The following is a 19310-nucleotide window of genomic DNA, read 5'->3' as shown; positions in this document are numbered from 1 at the left end:
AGCGAAAGAAAAATAAATCATTGAAAAATATCTTTCTTTCACTTTTCTTTGAAATTATTCAATTCATAAAATTCCGCCCTAACCTCATGATTCTTCCAACTATCGTACCTAAAATAGCACCAAACTTATTTTCCGAAACAGAACATGCTCGATATTCCCCTTTGATCTCTGAACTAAGAGTGGGCAATCGCACAAAAACTGCCTCACCTGTACAGACCAACACATCCCTCCACTGTAGGAACCAATATCAACCCTCACCTGCATCAATCAATGCAATCCCTCCCTTCTCTAAACCTACACAAACCCTCTCCAGGGCAAATCAATACAATCTCTCAGCGTTAGAAACCAAATGATCACCTCCATGAACCAATACAAACTTCACCTCAATGAACCGATACAAACATTCACCTGTATGGACCAATACAACCATCACCTGTATGGACCAATGCAACCATCACCTGTATGGACCAATACAACCATCACCTGTATGGACCAATGCAACCATCACCTGTATGGACCAATACAACCATCACCTGTATGGACCAATACAACCATCACCTGTATGGACCAATGCAACCATCACCTGTATGGACCAATGCAACCATCACCTGTATGGACCAATGCAACCATCACCTGTATGGACCAATACAACCATCACCTGTATGGACCAATACAACCATCACCTGTATGGACCAATACAACCATCACCTGTATGGACCAATACAACCATCACCTGTATGGACCAATGCAACCATCACCTGTATGGACCAATGCAACCATCACCTGTATGGACCAATACAACCATCACCTGTATGGACCAATACAACCATCACCTGTATGGACCAATGCAACCATCACCTGTATGGACCAATACAACCATCACCTGTATGGACCAATGCAACCATCACCTGTATGGACCAATACAACCATCACCTGTATGGACCAATACAACCATCACCTGTATGGACCAATACAACCATCACCTGTATGGACCAATACAACCATCACCTGTATGGACCAATACAACCATCACCTGTATGGACCAATACAACCATCACCTGTATGGACCAATACAACCATCACCTGTATGGACCAATGCAACCATCACCTGTATGGACCAATACAACCATCACCTGTATGGACCAATACAACCATCACCTGTATGGACCAATGCAACCATCACCTGTATGGACCAATACAACCATCACCTGTATGGACCAATGCAACCATCACCTGTATGGACCAATACAACCATCACCTGTATGGACCAATACAACCATCACCTGTATGGACCAATACAACCATCACCTGTATGGACCAATACAACCATCACCTGTATGGACCAATACAACCATCACCTGTATGGACCAATACAACCATCACCTGTATGGACCAATACAACCATCACCTGTATGGACCAATACAACCATCACCTGTATGGACCAATACAACCATCACCTGTATGGACCAATACAACCATCACCTGTATGGACCAATACAACCATCACCTGTATGGACCAATGCAACCATCACCTGTATGGACCAATACAACCATCACCTGTATGGACCAATACAACCATCACCTGTATGGACCAATACAACTGCTCTGGTGTGTAAACCAATAACATCTCTTGCCCGCATTCACCGATGGTAGCTCACCTGTGCCGGGGCGTCCTATGATGATGTCCTTCCGGGGCGCGGGGTGCAGGTTCTCGGCGGGCAGGATGAGGGGCAGCAGGGCGGTGGGGGAGGGGTGACAGGGGACCGGCTGCTGGACCTCTGTCCCGAACGCCGCCGCCTTGTCCGGCTCCTTCCCCGCCGGGCAGGCGTTGCTGCCGGGGATGGGGGCGTTGGCGGTGTTACTGCTGACGGTGATGGACAGGGTCTGCATGGCGTTGATGCCGCCGGGGGCCAGGGAGGTGGGGGCGGGGGAGACCAGCACCAGGGTCTGGGCCGGGTTCTGGAGCAGGACGGTCCCGTTGGTCACGGTGGCTGAGGCCGCGTTGATGGGGACGGGGACCTGGAGGCCAGCCACCGGCAGGGGGGTGAAGGGCACGAGCCCGGGCTCTTTGGAGGTCTTGGGCAGCCCCTCGGCCCCGCTTCCCCCCCTCCCAATGGGACCCTCGGTGAACTTGGCCAGCGGCACTTCAGGGTTCCTCACGATGACCGGGGAGTCCCTGAGGGCCTGCTGGGGGACAGGGACCACCCGGCGAAGCCCTCCGTCGGGGGGCAGGGAGGAGGGGGGCAGGGGGGAGATCAGGAGAGGAGGCGGGGAGGAGGCTGTGGAGGACGGGGGTCTGCTGGAGGGGGGGGTGCGGGCTCCGCGGTGTCGTGAGGAGGTGGGCGTCTGGGTGCGCGAGTAGGAGGCCTGCGTCTGCGGCGACAGCACCCGGAAGGAGCTGTTGAGGTCCCCCTGCTCCGGCTCCGTCTTGGGGGTGTAGTCGTGGTGGTGCGAGGGCGGCGGTGGGGGAGGGGCGGCCTCGGACTTCCGCTTCCCCGGGGCGGTGCTGGTGGGGACGGTGAAGGTCAGGTTGGCTTGGAATGACGGCTGATGCCCCGAGGCATGCCTCTCCCGCTCGCCCGCCGCACTGGCACTGGCTCTACCCCCTACTCCCCCCCCGGTCCCACTGGGCTGCCGCTGCCTCCGGTGGGGCGGGACGGGGGAGGCGTTGATGGGGGAGAAGTTGGCAGGCCGGAAGCCGAACAGCGGCGACGGGGAGGGGGACGGGGCGGGGGAGAAGGGCGACTGGTTGGAGATGGGGGAGAAGGAGGGCGTGCAGGAGCGCGAGCTGCCCAGGGACACCAGCATGGTGGCGGCCTCGCACTCGTCCATGTCGAAGCGGGACGACAGGTCGTGGGGCAGGAGGGCCGCCTGCACCAGCCGGGGCCGGGAGTCCCCTCGGCTGCTGGCCTCGCTGCTCTCCCGGGACGTGTCGTCCCAGTCGAACTCGCTGCTCGCTCGCCCCCGCGTGTCCGAGGGGGTCACGGTCCCCGAGCTGCTGCCCCCCCCTCCGCCGCCCCCCCCGGCCGCCTCCATCTCCTTGGTCCTCATGGACAGGTGGCGGGAGCAGTAGCCGCGGCGCTGGGACTCCTTCATGCAGCCCTCCCGGGAGCACAGCCGCCGCCACTGCTTCCCGTTGAACTTCTTGCGGATGCCGTTGTTGGTGCACACCACGTCGCCCTTCTTGTACTTCTGCTGCGCCAGCGACAGCGGGGTGCGGGAGCGCGAGGAGGAGGTGCTGGGTGTAGAGGGGGGGGTCTGAGTGGGCGTGGTCTTGGTGGAAGGGAGGCTGGCCTGGGAGAGGCTCAGTTCAGGCCTCAGAGAGCCAGGGGAGGAGGGGGGCTGCTGGGGGCCGGTCAGGGCGGAGAGGGGGCCCCGAGCCACCGCCAGATGAGGGGAGGAGGACGAGGAGCAGCCAGGGGGCTTGGAGAGGATGTGTCTGTGCTGGGGGGTCCCGGAACCGGGCTTTTGGCCCCCCGATGGACCCATGTTGAAGTTAGAGACCTCCATGTCTACCTCCGGGGTGTTGGGCTGCTTCTGTCTCTCGGTGTCTCCGTAGACGGGGCTCGTGGCTACGCTGGCGGCCACCGTAGCGGAGTGCAGAGACAGGTGTGTGCTTACGTAGGAGTGCCCCCCCACCACTCCTGGAGGGAAGCCGTGGGCCCCCGACCTCGGGCTTCCCCCCAGCACCCCCATTCCAATGCTCAGCTGACATACCTCTCTCTCCACCTCCATCTCCTCCCTCCGCTCTCTCTCCTCCATCTCCAGCTCCTTCTCCCGCTCCCGCTCCCTCCCCCCGTCCATCTGTGGGACCTCCCAGGGAGGGGAGAGCAGCCTCAGGCTCTGCCTGGACACCCACACTGCCTGGCCCTTGGTCAGGACCTGGGCTTCATCCTCCAGGACCACCCGATAGGGGAAGGAAACGGCTGGGTGGGGGTCCACCTGGGAGACCACCCCCTCCCTGAACACCACGGGTCTCCCTTCTTCTCCTCCAAAAGGCACACATACTCTGGTCCCCACGGCCACGGGGGCCGTACCGGGCGGGGGCGCGTCCAAGATGAAGTCCACCGCTCCCTCGTCCCCCGGCGACGAGGTCATACTGGCTCCCCCGAGGAAGGGGAACCGGACCAGTCCCTCCCCCTCCTCCTCCCCCTGCAGCTGGACCTCCACGCTGCCCCCGCTCACCCTCCGCACCACCCCCGGACTGAACACCGGGGACTTTGGTCCTGAGTCCTTCCCGGCGACTCCCTTCTCCTCCCTGACACTGGTCTCCCTGCTGCTCCTGGCCCTGCGAGCCAGCACCCTCTGGTTCTTCAGGCCCTTGGCCAGGGCCTCGGACAGGCTGGCCTCTCTGGAATGGTTGCTATGGAGGTGAGCGAGGCCTTCTGCTATCTTCTGGTGGAGGCTGGGCCCCGTCGCCTCCTTAACCTCCAGGTCGGCCGAGCTCTCGCTCGCCGTGTCGGTGGAGGACGAACAGGCCGAGTTCTGGGGGCCCTCTGTGTGGCTTTCCCCAGCGGGGGCCTCTCTTTCTTGGGGAAGTGCTTTAGGGTGAGCCTCGTTGGAGACACTGCTGAGAGAAGTCGTTTCTGGTGCTTTGCTGTATTCTTTTGGCGCTGAGGGCTTATAACCTGAGCTCGGATTAATTATATTACTGCTATTGCTAATACTCTTACTGCTAGTACTACTGTCACTACGGTTGCTGACATTCACACCACTCATAGCGTGTGCACTGTTACTGGTGATGGCGCTGCTGATGCGTCCGCTGATGCTCAAACTATTACTAATGGTGATCGAATTACTGCCATTGTTTCTGGGCATCAAGCTAGTTCTGGTGATATCATTGCTGTGGTAACTGCTTTGTATAAGCAACGGACTGGAGGTAGGGATATTGGCAATGGCACCGCCATTGCTCACAAAGTGCTCATAAGTATACTTTTTCTTGGGAACACGGGCCTTAAAAGTGGCTGTTTTCCTACTGGAATGGGAGCCCGTGCTGGGACTGGGGGTCGTGGTCACGGGGAGGGGAGTCGGGGTAGAGGTCGCTATGGTCGGGGTTACACTGTGGTTTGATAAAGGCATCGGGGTAGAGGTTAGTATGGTTGGGGTCAAAGCCGGGCTGCTGGAGACAGGCGCTTTCGTAGAGGCTGCTATGGTTGGAGTGTGGGCGGAGACACAGGTGGCTGGGGAAGAGACCGCTGTGGTCGGGGTCGCGTCGTGGTTGGAGACGGGCGTCGGTGTGCTCTCTGCTATGGCGGGGGTCGTAACGGGGTTGGGAACGGGTTGGGTTGGGGTAGAGGTCGCTATGGTTGGGGCTGTGTTGCGGTGGGAGAACGTGATATTGCCGTTGGTCCCGAGGGACTTCCCCTCCTCCCTCTTCTCCTCGACCCCCCTCCCACTCTTCTCAGCGGACACCACGGCCTTCTGCGCCTCCTTCGACTCCTCCTTCTTCCTGGGGGTAATGCTACTGGTGATGGGCTCCTTGCGGAGTGCGTCTGCAGTGAGCGGGGCCTGTCTCTCCCTCCTGACCCGCTCCCTCCTGGTGTCCTTCTCCGGGGACCCCTGGGAGACGGCCTTCCTCCTCCCCCCCCGGCCCCTGGCCCCCGCTGGAGGGGGCCGTCCACCCTGCTTCTTCACGGGCCTCATGTCCTGGTGTGCGGTCTCTGCGGTGGTCCGGCCTCTGGTACTGCTCACAGGATCACTTCACTTCAAAGTGCTCCGAGCGGCATGGCACTTCAGGCTCTGGACGTTTCCAAGGCACCTCTTGCTATCTGTTCTTTTGTTCTTTTGTCCGCTCTCCCTTTCTTTCTGCTTTCTCGCGTGTTTTCTTCCTATGCCCCCGTTCTGTGCCCTTGCTCTTTCTCTGCACTGCAGGCTGGTAAAAAAGAGAGAGAGAAAGGGAACAGGGAAAGAGAGAGGACAGGTGGTCATTTATTATCTTCATCATCAGAATTAGCTCCGATTAGGAATGATGTCATGGCTCAAAGTGTGCAGCTCTGCTGAAGGATCTCCCATAGCCCCCCCTCTCTGTTGGACCAATCCAATATCCGCTGTGTGTTTGTATGTGTGTGTGTGTGTGTGTGTGTGTGTGTGTGTGTGTGTGTGTGTGTGTGTGTGTGTGTGTGTGTGTGTGTGTGTGTGTGTGTGTGTGTGTGTGTGTGCGTGTGTGAGAGAGAAAATTGCAAACTTTCTAAAATTATAATAATTAAATATAATCTATTTTTAACAATGAATGAATAACTTTGATTAACTATACATGACGATTATGAAATAAACCTGTAATTAGGTAAAATATTTTTAAACTTAAAAAAATACAAAAAGTATATACAAATATTCAAAGATAACCATTATTAGTAAAGCTTAACTGTCTGGATGTATTTGAAAAAAAAAATGTAATTGTGTGCGTCTGTGTGTGTGTGTGTGTGTGTGTGTGTGTGTGTGTGTGTGTGTGTGTGTGTGTGTGTGTGTGTGTGTTTATGTGTGTGTGTGTGTGTGTGTGTGTGTGTGTGTGTGTGTGTGTGTGTGTGTGTGTGTGTGTGTGTGTCTGTGTGTCTGTGTGTGTGTGTGTGTGCTTGTGTGGGTTTGTGCGTTTGTGTGTTTTGTGTCTGTAGTCCACACAATTATTTTCTCAACAGCGTAATGTTTAGAAAACACAAAAGTAAGCCAATCATGAAGGGAGAAACATTGTCAAGGTCACTCCTCATCAAACATTTGCCTTACAGAAACTCTTATCTCTTTTTGATCTAATTCTTCCAATTCTCTCTTAAGCTCCCATCAAGTAGAAAAAGGCTGGAGGTGATTGGTTTAAGGTCACCCTACATTGTAGCAATATGAGAGCATAGAGAGAGAGAGAGCAAGAGAGAGAGAGAGAGAGAGCGAGAGACAGAGACAGAGGGTCAGACAGAAAGAGAAAGAGAGACAGAGACAGACAGAGAGAGAGCTCTGAGAACAGCAAGATGGACCAGCTGTTTGTATAAAACAGATTATGCGTGTAGTTACTGGGAATTTCCATGGCTGTTTTCACACCGTCTATCTCCCTCTCTGTCTCTGTCTCGGCCTCTTCAGCAGCGTCTTTTTTTTCTTTTTTTTCTGTGTTTCCCTTCTGGCAGATAAAGACATATATTGTGCCCAAAGGAAACTTTTTTTATATTTGTCGTGCCGTGATTAGCGAGAGAAAATAAAATGATCCGGCACATCCACCGATGCCAGAGAAAATGACTCAAAAGGATAGCAAGCACACGGACACACAACACTGATGTTGGTAACCTGCCTGCTTGTACTTTACATAGAAAACCTGCAAACATTGCTAACCATTATGACAGCAATGTCTAAATTTATGCAAAAAGGTAAACACACACAGATGCTCACGCAAGTAGTGGCAAAAGCGCACACATCCCGTCTGGGAAAGTGGGAAAGTTTCCCAGTGTCCCTTGTGAACTACAGGTTGACTATGACTATATAACTATTTAATTGACGAAAACTATCTAACAAATCAGATCCTACTTCCTGTGGTATGAGATTGATATTCCAGCATAACTAATCAACTCCCAGGTGGATGACTCTCCCACTCAGCGGCTGAGCTCCTCGTGTGGCCTGTCCCCTGTGCATGCTGGGCACCCTGGGGTGTAGTGTATGAGGTACAGGAAGGTGTTTAACGTAAGTGTGTAATGGGACTTACAGGCTGATAGGTCTAGCTCTCGTCGCCCACTCCAATGTATTAAAAAAAATGTAAATTCTGTATATTTGTGTAATATCTTACATATAACCTTTGATTCTGGCTGTGGAAGGATATATATATATATATATATATATATATATATATATATATATATATATGTGAAAATCCTCCCATTTACCATGTTCTCAATAGGCAGTCGGCCCAGCAGGCCAGAATGTGTTCTCTAACACAGGCCTGTTCCCCATTACAGATCAACAGAGTAAAAAATAGAAAAAATAGAGCAATAAAAGCCTAATATGTCTGTGCTTTAGGGTTGACTGAATGACTGGTTGAATGGCTGCCAGACTAGCTTAACTGGCTGATGCTCTTGTTGGTTGGTTAATGGTTTCCCTGGCTGACTAGCTAGGATCTGATGTCAGCCTGAAAATATGTGTTTGGTCGTGCTTATGACTACCCAAAATACCCTTGGCGAGTACTGATAAGCAGACAGGATGTGTTTGTTTTTGGTTGCGTGCAAGTCTATGTGTTTGTGTACCTTAGTGGCTGTGTGTGTATTTGTGTGTTTATTCCATGTGATTCTGAGTTAGTAATTAGTCATTCTGAACTTTTCAAGGTAATAAAATGGACAACGTGCATCCTGGGCACAAATCTGAGGTTACACTCACGCAGATTACATTTTTTAATTTTTTTATAAACACATTTTTATGAGGTCAATGGAGAGCCTTTGTGTCTCAGTCATAATTTAAATAATTTATTAATTTAAAGGGGGACATTTATACTTATAAAACATTAGCTCCCACATAAACTACATTGTATTATTTCATACAATGCTGTAATAGTAATATGACTTTGTTAAATCTGTGTTTTACGTACCACTCAAACGACAATGGGGCTGCTTACCTTAACAACCGGCACAACTGTGTTTTGTGAAGACCTAAATATATTTTAACTGAACAACCAGAATACACACCAGAATCAATTTTTTCTGGATTATACTGTCTACAACCCTGATATTTTTCACACTGGTTCAATATCAGGGGAAAAAAAGAGAGAATCCCAAGCAAGGTTTACTCTGGTCCAAGTTGAATAAATAGTCGGTAGTTTTGCTGTAATAGTGACCTCTGGGTAAATCCAACTTGAAGCTTGTTAATGGGCAATCATATAGTTCCTACACGGCTAGGCCCAGCTTCTCCAAAAATACAAGTCTGTTAGGTGTAATAAACATACATTACAAGTCATTCAACAGTAATTTAACTCTGTATGGTAAGACAAACACACACACACAGACACACTCAAACACACAGACACACACACTCACACACTTCTCCCCCACACACAGACACAGACACACACACACACACACACACACACACACACACACACACACACACACACACACACACACACACACACACACACACACACACAAAATGCTCTCTTTGGAATTGCCAGTTTACTTATCCACACATTGTTAAATTCTCGTCTTGCCTTGTAATGTCGCACGTGCACGTTGTTGTGTAACTACAGTTTTCGCGTTTGCTTGTGCATGTGTGTTCAGGCTTCTCGATATGGATACAGCATTACAGTGATCACAGATACTGTGATAACGACCTGTGATATCACTGTGCCATTCTGAAGACCAGTTTCCCTCACAAGTGTATCAGAGCATGTACATAGCCCATAAGAACATGTCAGGACATGCAGGGACATGTCTTACATTTGACTCTATACTGACACAACAACCCCCTTATGTTCCCCTGATGCCCCTCACGTTTAGACGTATATTTACATGACATCAACACTAACACACTAATTATAATAAATACCTACAATTTCGCTAAAAAGCCATCAGCCCAGCTTTTGTGATGACAAGTCTATATCGTGCTCATCTGTAATTACTACATTAATATGTTATGCTATGCAGCCCGTGCATTAGGTCTGGTCTAGTGGTTCAGCTTGTGGTGCTGTGGTACGAACCGATACCTACAGAAAAACAAATAAAACCACGACCACTGCCTCTTAAACACGGACTGTCATAGGACCATTGCTCTCACTGTAAAACCATTCGGTCTCAGAATGGAGGAAATCTAAGGTGATGTCACATCAAAAGTATGGTGGCTGCCATCAGCACACACATTCCCATCAAACACACACACACCCACACATGCATGACACACACATGCCAAACACACACACACACGGTCAACACCGACACTCAGGACACACATGCCCAAAACACACACACTTATGACACACGCAAACAGACACGATGCATGCACACACAGGAGATGGGCGTGAGGAAAGCTGGTTTGAACATTAGTGCTTCAGGAAGCCGTCTCCCAGTGCCTTAGTGCACTCTTGTTTCCTATTACACTGCGATTTATTATCACACTATGCAACCCTGATACAACCACCACCCCGATGCCAGTTTATACACACGCGTTGTGGGGGAAAACACACACACACACAGCCTGTGCCTCAGTCGCAACAACCGTGGCACAGCGGGTGAGCAGGAGCGTCTGTAGCTGCATTTATAATTCACTGTGTGTGTGATATGTAACCCTATGTGAAGGAGATGTGATCAACACTGCTCGAATGTGTGTGTGTGTGTGTGTGTGTGTGTGTGTGTGTGTGTGTGTGTGTGTGTGTGTGTGTGTGTGTGTGTGTGTGTGTGTGTGTGTGTGCGTGCGTGTGTGTTAGAAGGGGAACAGGGGCTATAAAGGGAGGGTGCTGGATGGAGAGATCACTCGACGGCCAGGTAAGACAGAGCCTAACTAAAGCAGCGCTGGAGTGACAGACTAAACCGTGGCGACCAGGATACAAACACACAGTCATTAATTAATTCTCTGGATTCAAAAACACTGGTATACGGATGAGACTGTGCATCCTGCGACAACACAACAAAAATAAACTGTCTTGAGGCTTGCGTGTGTCTTGAGTGTGTTGTGTGAACGTATGTTTGAGTGTGTGTGTGTGTGTGTGTGTGTGTGTGTGTGTGTGTGTGTGTGTGTGTGTGTGTGTGTGTGTGTGTGTGTGTGTGTGTGTGTGTGTGTGTGTGTGTGTGTGTGTGTGTGTGCACGTATGTGAGTGTGTGTATGTGAGTGTGTGTGTGTGAGTGTGTGTGTGTAAGGTTTGGTTCGCACTCTCTGCATCTGTGGTGATATTTTATGGATATGGACAGCTGCCTGGCCTCTCGGTCCGTATGTTGTACGGTATGTTGGTAGAAAATAAAAATGTAGGCTTGTGATTTGTGTATCCTGGCCCTTATCGATGAGTGGGTCCAAGGCATATAGATTAGAGGTGACTGCTCCATGTTAGGGACAGGGGCAGAATGGCAGGGATGCCAATACACGCCACATGAATGGACAGCATCTTTCAGAGGGCCAGTGCCCTGTATCACCCAAGTACTCTCTTTGCCTAAAAAAGACAATGATGCGGAGACAAGTGAACAGACGTGATACATGCATTTTACTGCATCTGTGTAAGACTACAATAGACGTGCATTTGCCCAGAATGGCTGTCAAACGATATAACACAAATTGTATGTGTGTGACTATGGGTCTAAGAAATTAAACAGAATATGGATTAAAATAAAGTGTTTGAAACTGTTCAGTTAAAAATGTCAAGAGAAGGAAAAAAATGCATTCGTTGCGTGCTATTTTCTAGATCAAGAAAAGTGGAGTGTAGTCGAGATGGGGGGGAAAGCCGAGAAAGCGAGGAATGCGCTGCTGCGTTTCCCGGTCTTTCTGGCCGTCCGCTGCTCGCGCTGAGCGGAGCACGAGAGGCTCCAAACACACAATGTCAAATGATCTGACTCGCGCCACTCGCTCGGTCTGCCATGATCACGGACAGCGAATAAAACAAACAAGCAAACAACCTGTGTCGAGTGATGTTTCATATTAGATATGGACCTAAAATGTCCTTCTGCGTGAGATGGATGTCGGCGTGTAAATGTAATACAATGTCGATTTAAATCGTGTGGAACCCGCTGCAGAACATGTCGCTTAAACGGGGGTCTTTGGACCCTGTAAATATATTAAAGTGGAACAACGCAGAAGCTGTGCGTCCATCGGAGTGGTTCGCTCTACTATGCACTACGGTGTTAGTATTGGTAGTAGCGGCGCTTGTAGTAATCGTAGTACGCAACGTTGGCAGACAAACACCGTAGTGACATCGCCGACAGCAGCCCTTCCACAAGGAAATGCGGCGAAATGTTCTCGTGTTGCGTCTAATTTGACCGATGCGTTTTATGTACTATGTACGATTGTAACATGTTAATAAACAGACTGATGCTGGGGAAAAGACCGACGCTTTTACAATGGGTCGCTTGTTAAGGGAGCCCTTTTCTGGGAAAACTCGTAAACTTATGCTGAGGACAATTGTTACATAACAACAAGGCTGTTGTGTTCATGACCAACTCGATCCCAAGTGTTCTTGCACGCCCATTAGACTGCAGTAAAAACATTGGACAAAGTTTTCAGCTTTGCACTCCCACCCCTCTCCTCGCCTTTCTCGTCTCTTCCTCACCGAGCCATGTCACTGCTTTTCTTTTGCACACTATGCTGCCGCCCATTGGAAAACCGTCCAGTCCAACGTTAGCTTCTCTCTGGTCAATACAATCCACGTCGACTGAGCTTTATAGCCTTGCTAACTTTGTTTCAACTTACCCACAATGGACGTTTTTACTTCGGATGAGAAAGATTTATGCTCCGATTATGCAGATGGGGAAGACTCGCACCAATTCCGAACGACATCCACTTGCGGTCGGCGACATCTGTGGGATACAAACTTACACTACTTTTCCTCCGCCAAACATGTCTTTTTCCCACAGCAACTCAAACACGGATAAAAAAAACTATCAGTCTCATTTCCACTACAGTCACAAAATGGTGAATGAACCACTAACAGCTGGGTGAACTGACCAATCAGAGGTTGGTGACAGGTACAGTAGCTTATCAGCGTTGAAGTTAGAGGCTAAAGGGCGTGGAAAGCTGTCAAAGCCCAGTTGATTGACGGGACGGCTCAGCCAATGGTATAAGAATGCTTGGCGATACCGGTGCTCTGTCCCATACTTTACAGTACCCAATCAGGGCCTTGGGAACCATAGGAACAGTATGTGGGCGGGTTGAAGGGAGGGAACAGCCAAGGAGAGCCAATAGAAACACACCAGTCCCCCTCCTTTCGTAAAAAGTGTATGTTTACCATAATTGACAGGACAAGTGCCTTCCCTGGGCAAACGGCGGTCATACATCGCTCTCCCCGTACAGACATAAGAATACAACCAAAGTTTAAATGGCAAATTACATTCTTAAGTTATTCTTACCTATAGGGTGTGAAAAATACGAAGAATAATGCAACCACTTAAATTAAGGAAAACATTTAGGGTGACCACAAGAAGCCGCATGGCCGACAGAGAATTCTGATTAAACAACAAGAGGTTTTGTGACAGGTCTGTCTGAGGTATAGTGGACATCTCCAGGCTGCAACCGTGGGATATATCTCCCTTGCAACTGTTGTCTCTCTCCCTCTTTTTTCTCTCTCAGCAACAGACTCTAACTTCGAGGCTTTTAACCAATAGTAGCCCTGTATTTTGCCTGCTCTGACGTCAGTAATTGCACTGCTCCGCCCACTCAATAGAAACCGAACGGAGTGTGTTGGCTGACGTCACTTTGCTGATAGTCGATTGGGCAGGTGTGAACTGCCCTTAAACCAATAACTGAACACAGTGATGATGTCACCGAGAGTGTTGCCACCAGCTGGACCAAGGAGGCGTGGCGTGGTTGGTAAACTCGGCTAACCCCAAGCATATAATGCAACTGCATGTAGTTTGGGAAAACTGTGCGTGCCATGCACCGTGTGAGGCATAGTAAGAGAAGCGTACAATGGCATTCATTGTGCATGTCTGTCAAAGGGGTTCTACTAAGGCACACCCGACTGCTCAGTGTAGACTAGGCTACCAGAGTCGAATGAGATCACCGTCGAGATGTACATAATGTTATTGTATAATGCGCCTTTTAAAGTTTTACGCTATGCTTGCTGTTTGACATTGGGAACGAAACGCTCGTGCACACCAGTTCCAGTGTAGATAACATTACGCAATCCACTAGCCTACTCTGTTGTAGTAGAGGCCAGACTGCAGACAGGCGTACATTCCCGTCGTTGCAGCCTTTCTCCGCATGGGATTCTGAACATACATACACAGTTTCACTGAAGCATTGGCAAATGGAAAAAGGTCACACATTCATTACAATTGTAGGGTTAGTTCAACGAAGAGAGTACGTTTAACAATATAACGGTGTGTGTGTGTGTGTGTGTGTGTGTGTGTGTGTGTGTGTGTGTGTGTGTGTGTGTGTGTGTGTGTGTGTGTGTGTGTGTGTGTGTGTGTGTGTGTGTGTGTGTGTGTGTTTATAGCGTGCGTGTGTTATGCGTGTGCTTGAGCGTGTCCGCGGACTTGTGTTTGAGGAAGTGAGAACGTGACAACAGTGCTGGCTAAACGCTGAAGTAGGGCGACATCTAGCGGTAGTCTGTCACACCTGCAGTTTAGACGTTTTCAGCTTATCAAAAATGCATTTGGATGCTTAGTTTGGATGTTGTCAGGACAATTAAGGTTATTGGGCGAGCAGGATAACAATGAAACGGATCAATACATGTTGTTATTGGACCCCCAAGACGTGACCAGATATCAATCCACAGGATGAGTGCAGAATTTCCATTGAAGTAGCTGCATGAACACTCCCATTGAAATGTAATACATGTAATAGCAATGATAATGCTTTCCTTTGTGTATGAATCAATATATGAGCGATGAAGCTGAGAGGACACTGCTATACCTTCCACCCCTCCCTCCTCGTTAACAAGGCCCCCACCCCCCTCCTTCACTGTGGGACCCTGACCTACGACCCTCACCCTTCCCCCCCCTCTCTGTGTATTCATCACTGGTGTGTCAATCAAACGCCAAAAACGCCCCCTCCACAGGCACAGAGACACACACAGCCATGCACACACACACACACACACACACACACACACACACACACACACACACACACACACACACACACACAGACAGACAGACAGACAGACAGACAGACAGACAGACAGACAGACAGACAGACAGACAGACAGACAGACAGACAGACAGACAGACAGACAGACAGACAGACAGACAGACACACAAACACACAAACACACAAACACACAAACACAATCACTCATACACTTGCAGGCTACAAGCATGCACACACATGCAAACATGACCACACACAGATTCCCCCCCCCCCCACACACACACACACACACACACACATACATACACGACACACACACCACTGGCTTCAGCTGTCAGTCAGCTAGATAACAGACTGTTGGAGATAACCAGAATAAACGGAAGCTTTATCAGAAACTCAAAGGAAAACTTAAATTATATTGATTATGTGTATGTTTGTATGGGGCGAGATTAATGAAACTAAACAAACCGTGACAATCACAAGCAGTATCTCTGAGGATTTCTTAGCAGAACACCTTTGACCTGAGCTGAGCACTAAATGACCCTCTGGAATGTCTCTACCCACGCTTCTCTGTGGGTGCAGACACACAGTAGTATAACCCTGACCCCCAACCCCTGGCCTCCTGACCCCTGGGGCCCGGACAGTGGACCCCGGGCCCATCAGCCTTTGGATGACACAGGGCTTTGTCGGGATCCTGTTGGCCCCAGAACACTGAGAGGTAACAAGTCAGTTAGTTTTTAGATAGTTCACTTTTCAACCTCACTTCTCTGCTATTGAATCGTATGAGCTGAACGGGTTCCACTACTGTTACGTGTGCGTAGCTTTATCCATCGTAGCTTAGTATAACCAAAAAAGGTGAATAATAACTTCCCTAGGTTCCTCAGTCTTTTTATTAGATTACAATGCAAATGCACATTGGATAAATTATATATTGTTTCTGTTTATTACAATCTTTCAGCTTCCACATCTATTTTATGAATGATGAATCTCCCACATCTATTTTATGAAAGATGAAAATATGTGAAAATATGAATGTTTGTAGAGACACCTTTATAAAATCACGTTTCACTCCTATGGATTCAGCAGACTTGTAACCTTACTAGCAGAATTAATGTTGAACATTGGCAATAACCCTAATCGCTCATCGTACTGCCATGTTAAACTTTGTGAAACTTTCTCGTTCTTCCCATGTTATTTATGTGGTTTCATCTCTGTTAGACACGGGCGTTTCTAGGTTTTTGAAATATCCAGGGCTTAGCCCAGAGGGAAAGGGAAAATGTGTGCGTAGCGCGTGGCAAATTTATTGTATGCTTTATTGCGCATTCACATTATTCATAATGCTTTATCTAAATACACAAAATACGCAGTTTAATATAGCTTTAAATAGCTACCTGACTTCTGTGCTGCTTATCCCTAGACATCTAAAGTTCCATTCAAGTTATTTCAGAGAAAAATTAATACAAGTGAGACAAACCTTACCTATATATATATTATATATATATATATATATGACTGGGGATAGCATAGGTTCATTCACTTGAGGTGGTAAACAGTCTGGCTATGTTTTTAATCCGTTAATTCTCTTGCCAGAAGGACTATTTAGAAGGACTAAGCTACTTTATTTTGAGATGCCCCTGAAATCCCCATGTTTGTTTTTAGTGTAAAGCAAGCAAAAAACAAACAAAAAAAAAACAGCAAGTTGATATATATATATTTTTTATAACATTCAGGGCTAATTAATATCCGGGGCTTTAGCCCCGAATGAAACAGTCTAGGGACGCCACTGCTGTTAGATATGGACATCCTTCCAAAAAGAGCCCTCTCGGATGCCGGGCTGAAACAAGATTTGTTTCACTACGACTCCTTTCAGCTGCCCACCCCTGTATTCATGACGTCATCAGGAATCTCAGCTCCTCCCCTTACTCTGCCTGGCCACGACCACGACATGGAGGAGAAAGGGATTGTTGGCGGCTAATGTCTCCAGCTTGAGACCCGCTGAGGGACCACCGCCGGAGGCGGAGGTGCCTAAGCGCTGCCCGGCAACGATCCCTTTCTCCTCCTTGTTGCGGTTCAGTCTACTTCACATTGATGAGGACGTTGAAGAACCAGGAACGTCGGAGAACCCAACGCGGTCGTTTGAGATTCATAATATCGGCTCACACAGCTTTTGGCCGTTATAATATATATTATATGATATAGATATCGATGTAGGCTATATGATAATATTTAGATGTAGAGCTCCAGGACTCCCGTGTGTTCTAGAATATTTACAGAACACGGCTAAAGGCTGTGTGCGCCTCGCCATTGCGATACATCCACTGTAAACAGAGCGCATGGTACCGTGGCTGCAAGCTGCTCAGGGCCACACCCCCACCCTCCTCCATGACCCGCCTCGCTCCTCCTCATTTGCATTATAGCTACAGACACCAAAACAGCGCATTTGGGGGAAGCTCAATGTGCGACTGGCTCGGAGTGGCTGTAACTCTGCACCACGGCTGAATTTCGGGAACGTCTTTGATTAATGTGTTAGTTGCCCACTAATACCTATATTAAAGAATACATAAAATAGCATGTCATGGGACCTTTAAGAGAATAGCGAGCCGGTGCTTGATTAAAAGTAGCCAAATAGAGCGGGAAAAACCGCCCAATCTGGCAACACTGCCAGAACGTCCTCCATAAATTGCCCAATCCTGCGAGAAAAACCGCCCAATCTGGCAACACTCCTGAAAGTCCTCACGCTCCAGCGTCAACGTAAATCAATGAGACCAACTGAAAACAAAGCCAGTATGAAACCAAAACTGTGATTCTGAAGAAAGTTTAAATGATATCGAAATTCCGTTTAGATATTATTGAAGTGTGTACATTTTTGTGTAGATTTGTAAAATGGTTGGAACGAAGATAAACGGTTGAATATTGATTTAGTTACGTCTTCAATGGGAGGACGGCGGAACCTTCTCCAGGTGTCCTAGACTTGCACGTGTTTGGTTACACGTGTGTATGTGAGAGTGTTTATACATGTGTGTGCGTGTGGGTTTGACATGAATTAAAATGGCTGTGCGAACTGTAAAGAGAACACACACACACACACACACACACACACACACACACACACACACACACACACACACACACACACACACACACACACACACACACACACACACACACACACACACACACACACACACACACACACACACACACACACACACACACACACACACACACACACACACACACACACACAGTCCAAACTTGCTAAATTTCCCACAAGACATATTGGATCCATTTTATATCTACAAGGTTTGACATAGCAGCAAAATACACTGATATGCTGTTGCTGAAGGGGAAAATCAACACTAGCGATTTAACAATCAGTGTCGCTTGCTCAGCTCTTTTCAGGGAACTCATCTGACAATAGTTGCCATCAAAAAAGCTGAATATTCATAATTGATCGCTGACGCTCGGTTCCACATTGATAGGAAGGAGCTAGAAACAATCTGATAGGAGGAGCACATGACCAGGACAGTTACAACGGATAATTATGCCTGGAGGCCAACTGCCTCCCAACTCATATAAGGGGCTCATGGCAGCCACTGTGTGCTGGATGCATTATGTGGCTTCAAACGGTAACACTACACCAGTCAGCTGCTATATGGGACTTATTCACCTATCGGCCATCTCCGTTCTAAACGCATCATTTCCCCCCAGCATGGCCCCTATGGTGATAAGACCCATTAAGGATCATTACCTCACTTCTCAATAGGCTGTGGGGTGGTAAGCATGGGTTCATGATGTGTGGCTGGTAAACTCAAGTGGCTCCAAACCTTAGATTCAAATTTTCGGGCTGTGATTGGAATAAATCCAGGGGCAGGACGATGTTATGTACAAAGGGGAACCAATGTGAGAAATGTGAAGTCCTTTTGATGATAACTGGATCTAAAGCAATCACAGAGATCAACGATTACATTTACACGCAGTACACTCTCCAAACAGCGGGAGGAGCCATCGAGTGTAAAATGACGGTACACCGCTAAATACATGAATGTACGCTTTAAAACATGTTTTAAATATGTAGACGTCGCCTATGCAAGCAGGCTGAGAGACTTCAACATGAGTTATCATATTTAAAAACACTGATAATATGTAGGATAGGCTACTGATCAAAATTTCATGCTGTTAACTATTTCAGTGGTTTTGGTCACAATGAATAAGACTACTAGAAAACTAAAGCAAATATATTATTCAAAAAGGCATCAATAGTTTTAATAATAGCCTAGCCTAAGGCTAAAATAATTTAAGTTACTGAAAACGATTTGAATTGGACTGTTAAGTAGGCCTTTACATTCAAATATTTATTTGATAAACAAAAATATGAATATGCCTCACAATCTGGTTAAATGACAAAGAAAAACTCAAATTAAAAAGCCACCAATACAGCTGTTTTAGTTCCTTTAAATGTACTTGCTGGGGGTTTAAAGTTTCAACATTAGAATGGCTTGTCATAAAGGCCTAGGCATTTAGTGACCGACCGCCAACACAAGTTAGCTACTTTAATCTGGAAGCTACATGTAGGCCTACCAATGAAATAGGAAATAAATAATGAAAAGAAAATAACAAGGAGTGT

At 48.2% G+C, this 19310-nt stretch overlaps 1 protein-coding gene across 3 annotated transcripts in view; it reads right to left on the bottom strand.

Moving 5' to 3' along the window:
• cicb (capicua transcriptional repressor b) overlaps positions 1–12583 on the bottom strand; it is a 42028-nt gene extending 29445 nt beyond the window's left edge. For 2 of the 3 annotated variants that reach the window (XM_060064121.1, XM_060064122.1), the window contains exons 1-2: positions 12344–12582; positions 1660–5873 (exon numbers count right to left, since the gene is read on the bottom strand). In XM_060064121.1, the coding sequence (XP_059920104.1) occupies positions 1660–5644 (3985 nt within the window). In that variant the 5' untranslated portion in view covers positions 5645–5873; positions 12344–12582. Of the gene's footprint in view, positions 1–1659; positions 5874–12343 lie in introns of all 3 variants that reach the window. The other variant, XM_060064124.1, reaches the window with a different exon arrangement.
• Positions 12584–19310: the final 6727 nt, after the last annotated feature.

The sequence above is a fragment of the Gadus macrocephalus genome, chromosome 11 (assembly GCF_031168955.1).
Source record: "Gadus macrocephalus chromosome 11, ASM3116895v1".
In the NCBI taxonomy this organism is placed as follows: Eukaryota; Metazoa; Chordata; class Actinopteri; order Gadiformes; family Gadidae; genus Gadus; species Gadus macrocephalus.
Note: the sequence above shows the minus strand (reverse complement) of the source record. Positions and strands in the feature narration are given on the sequence as shown.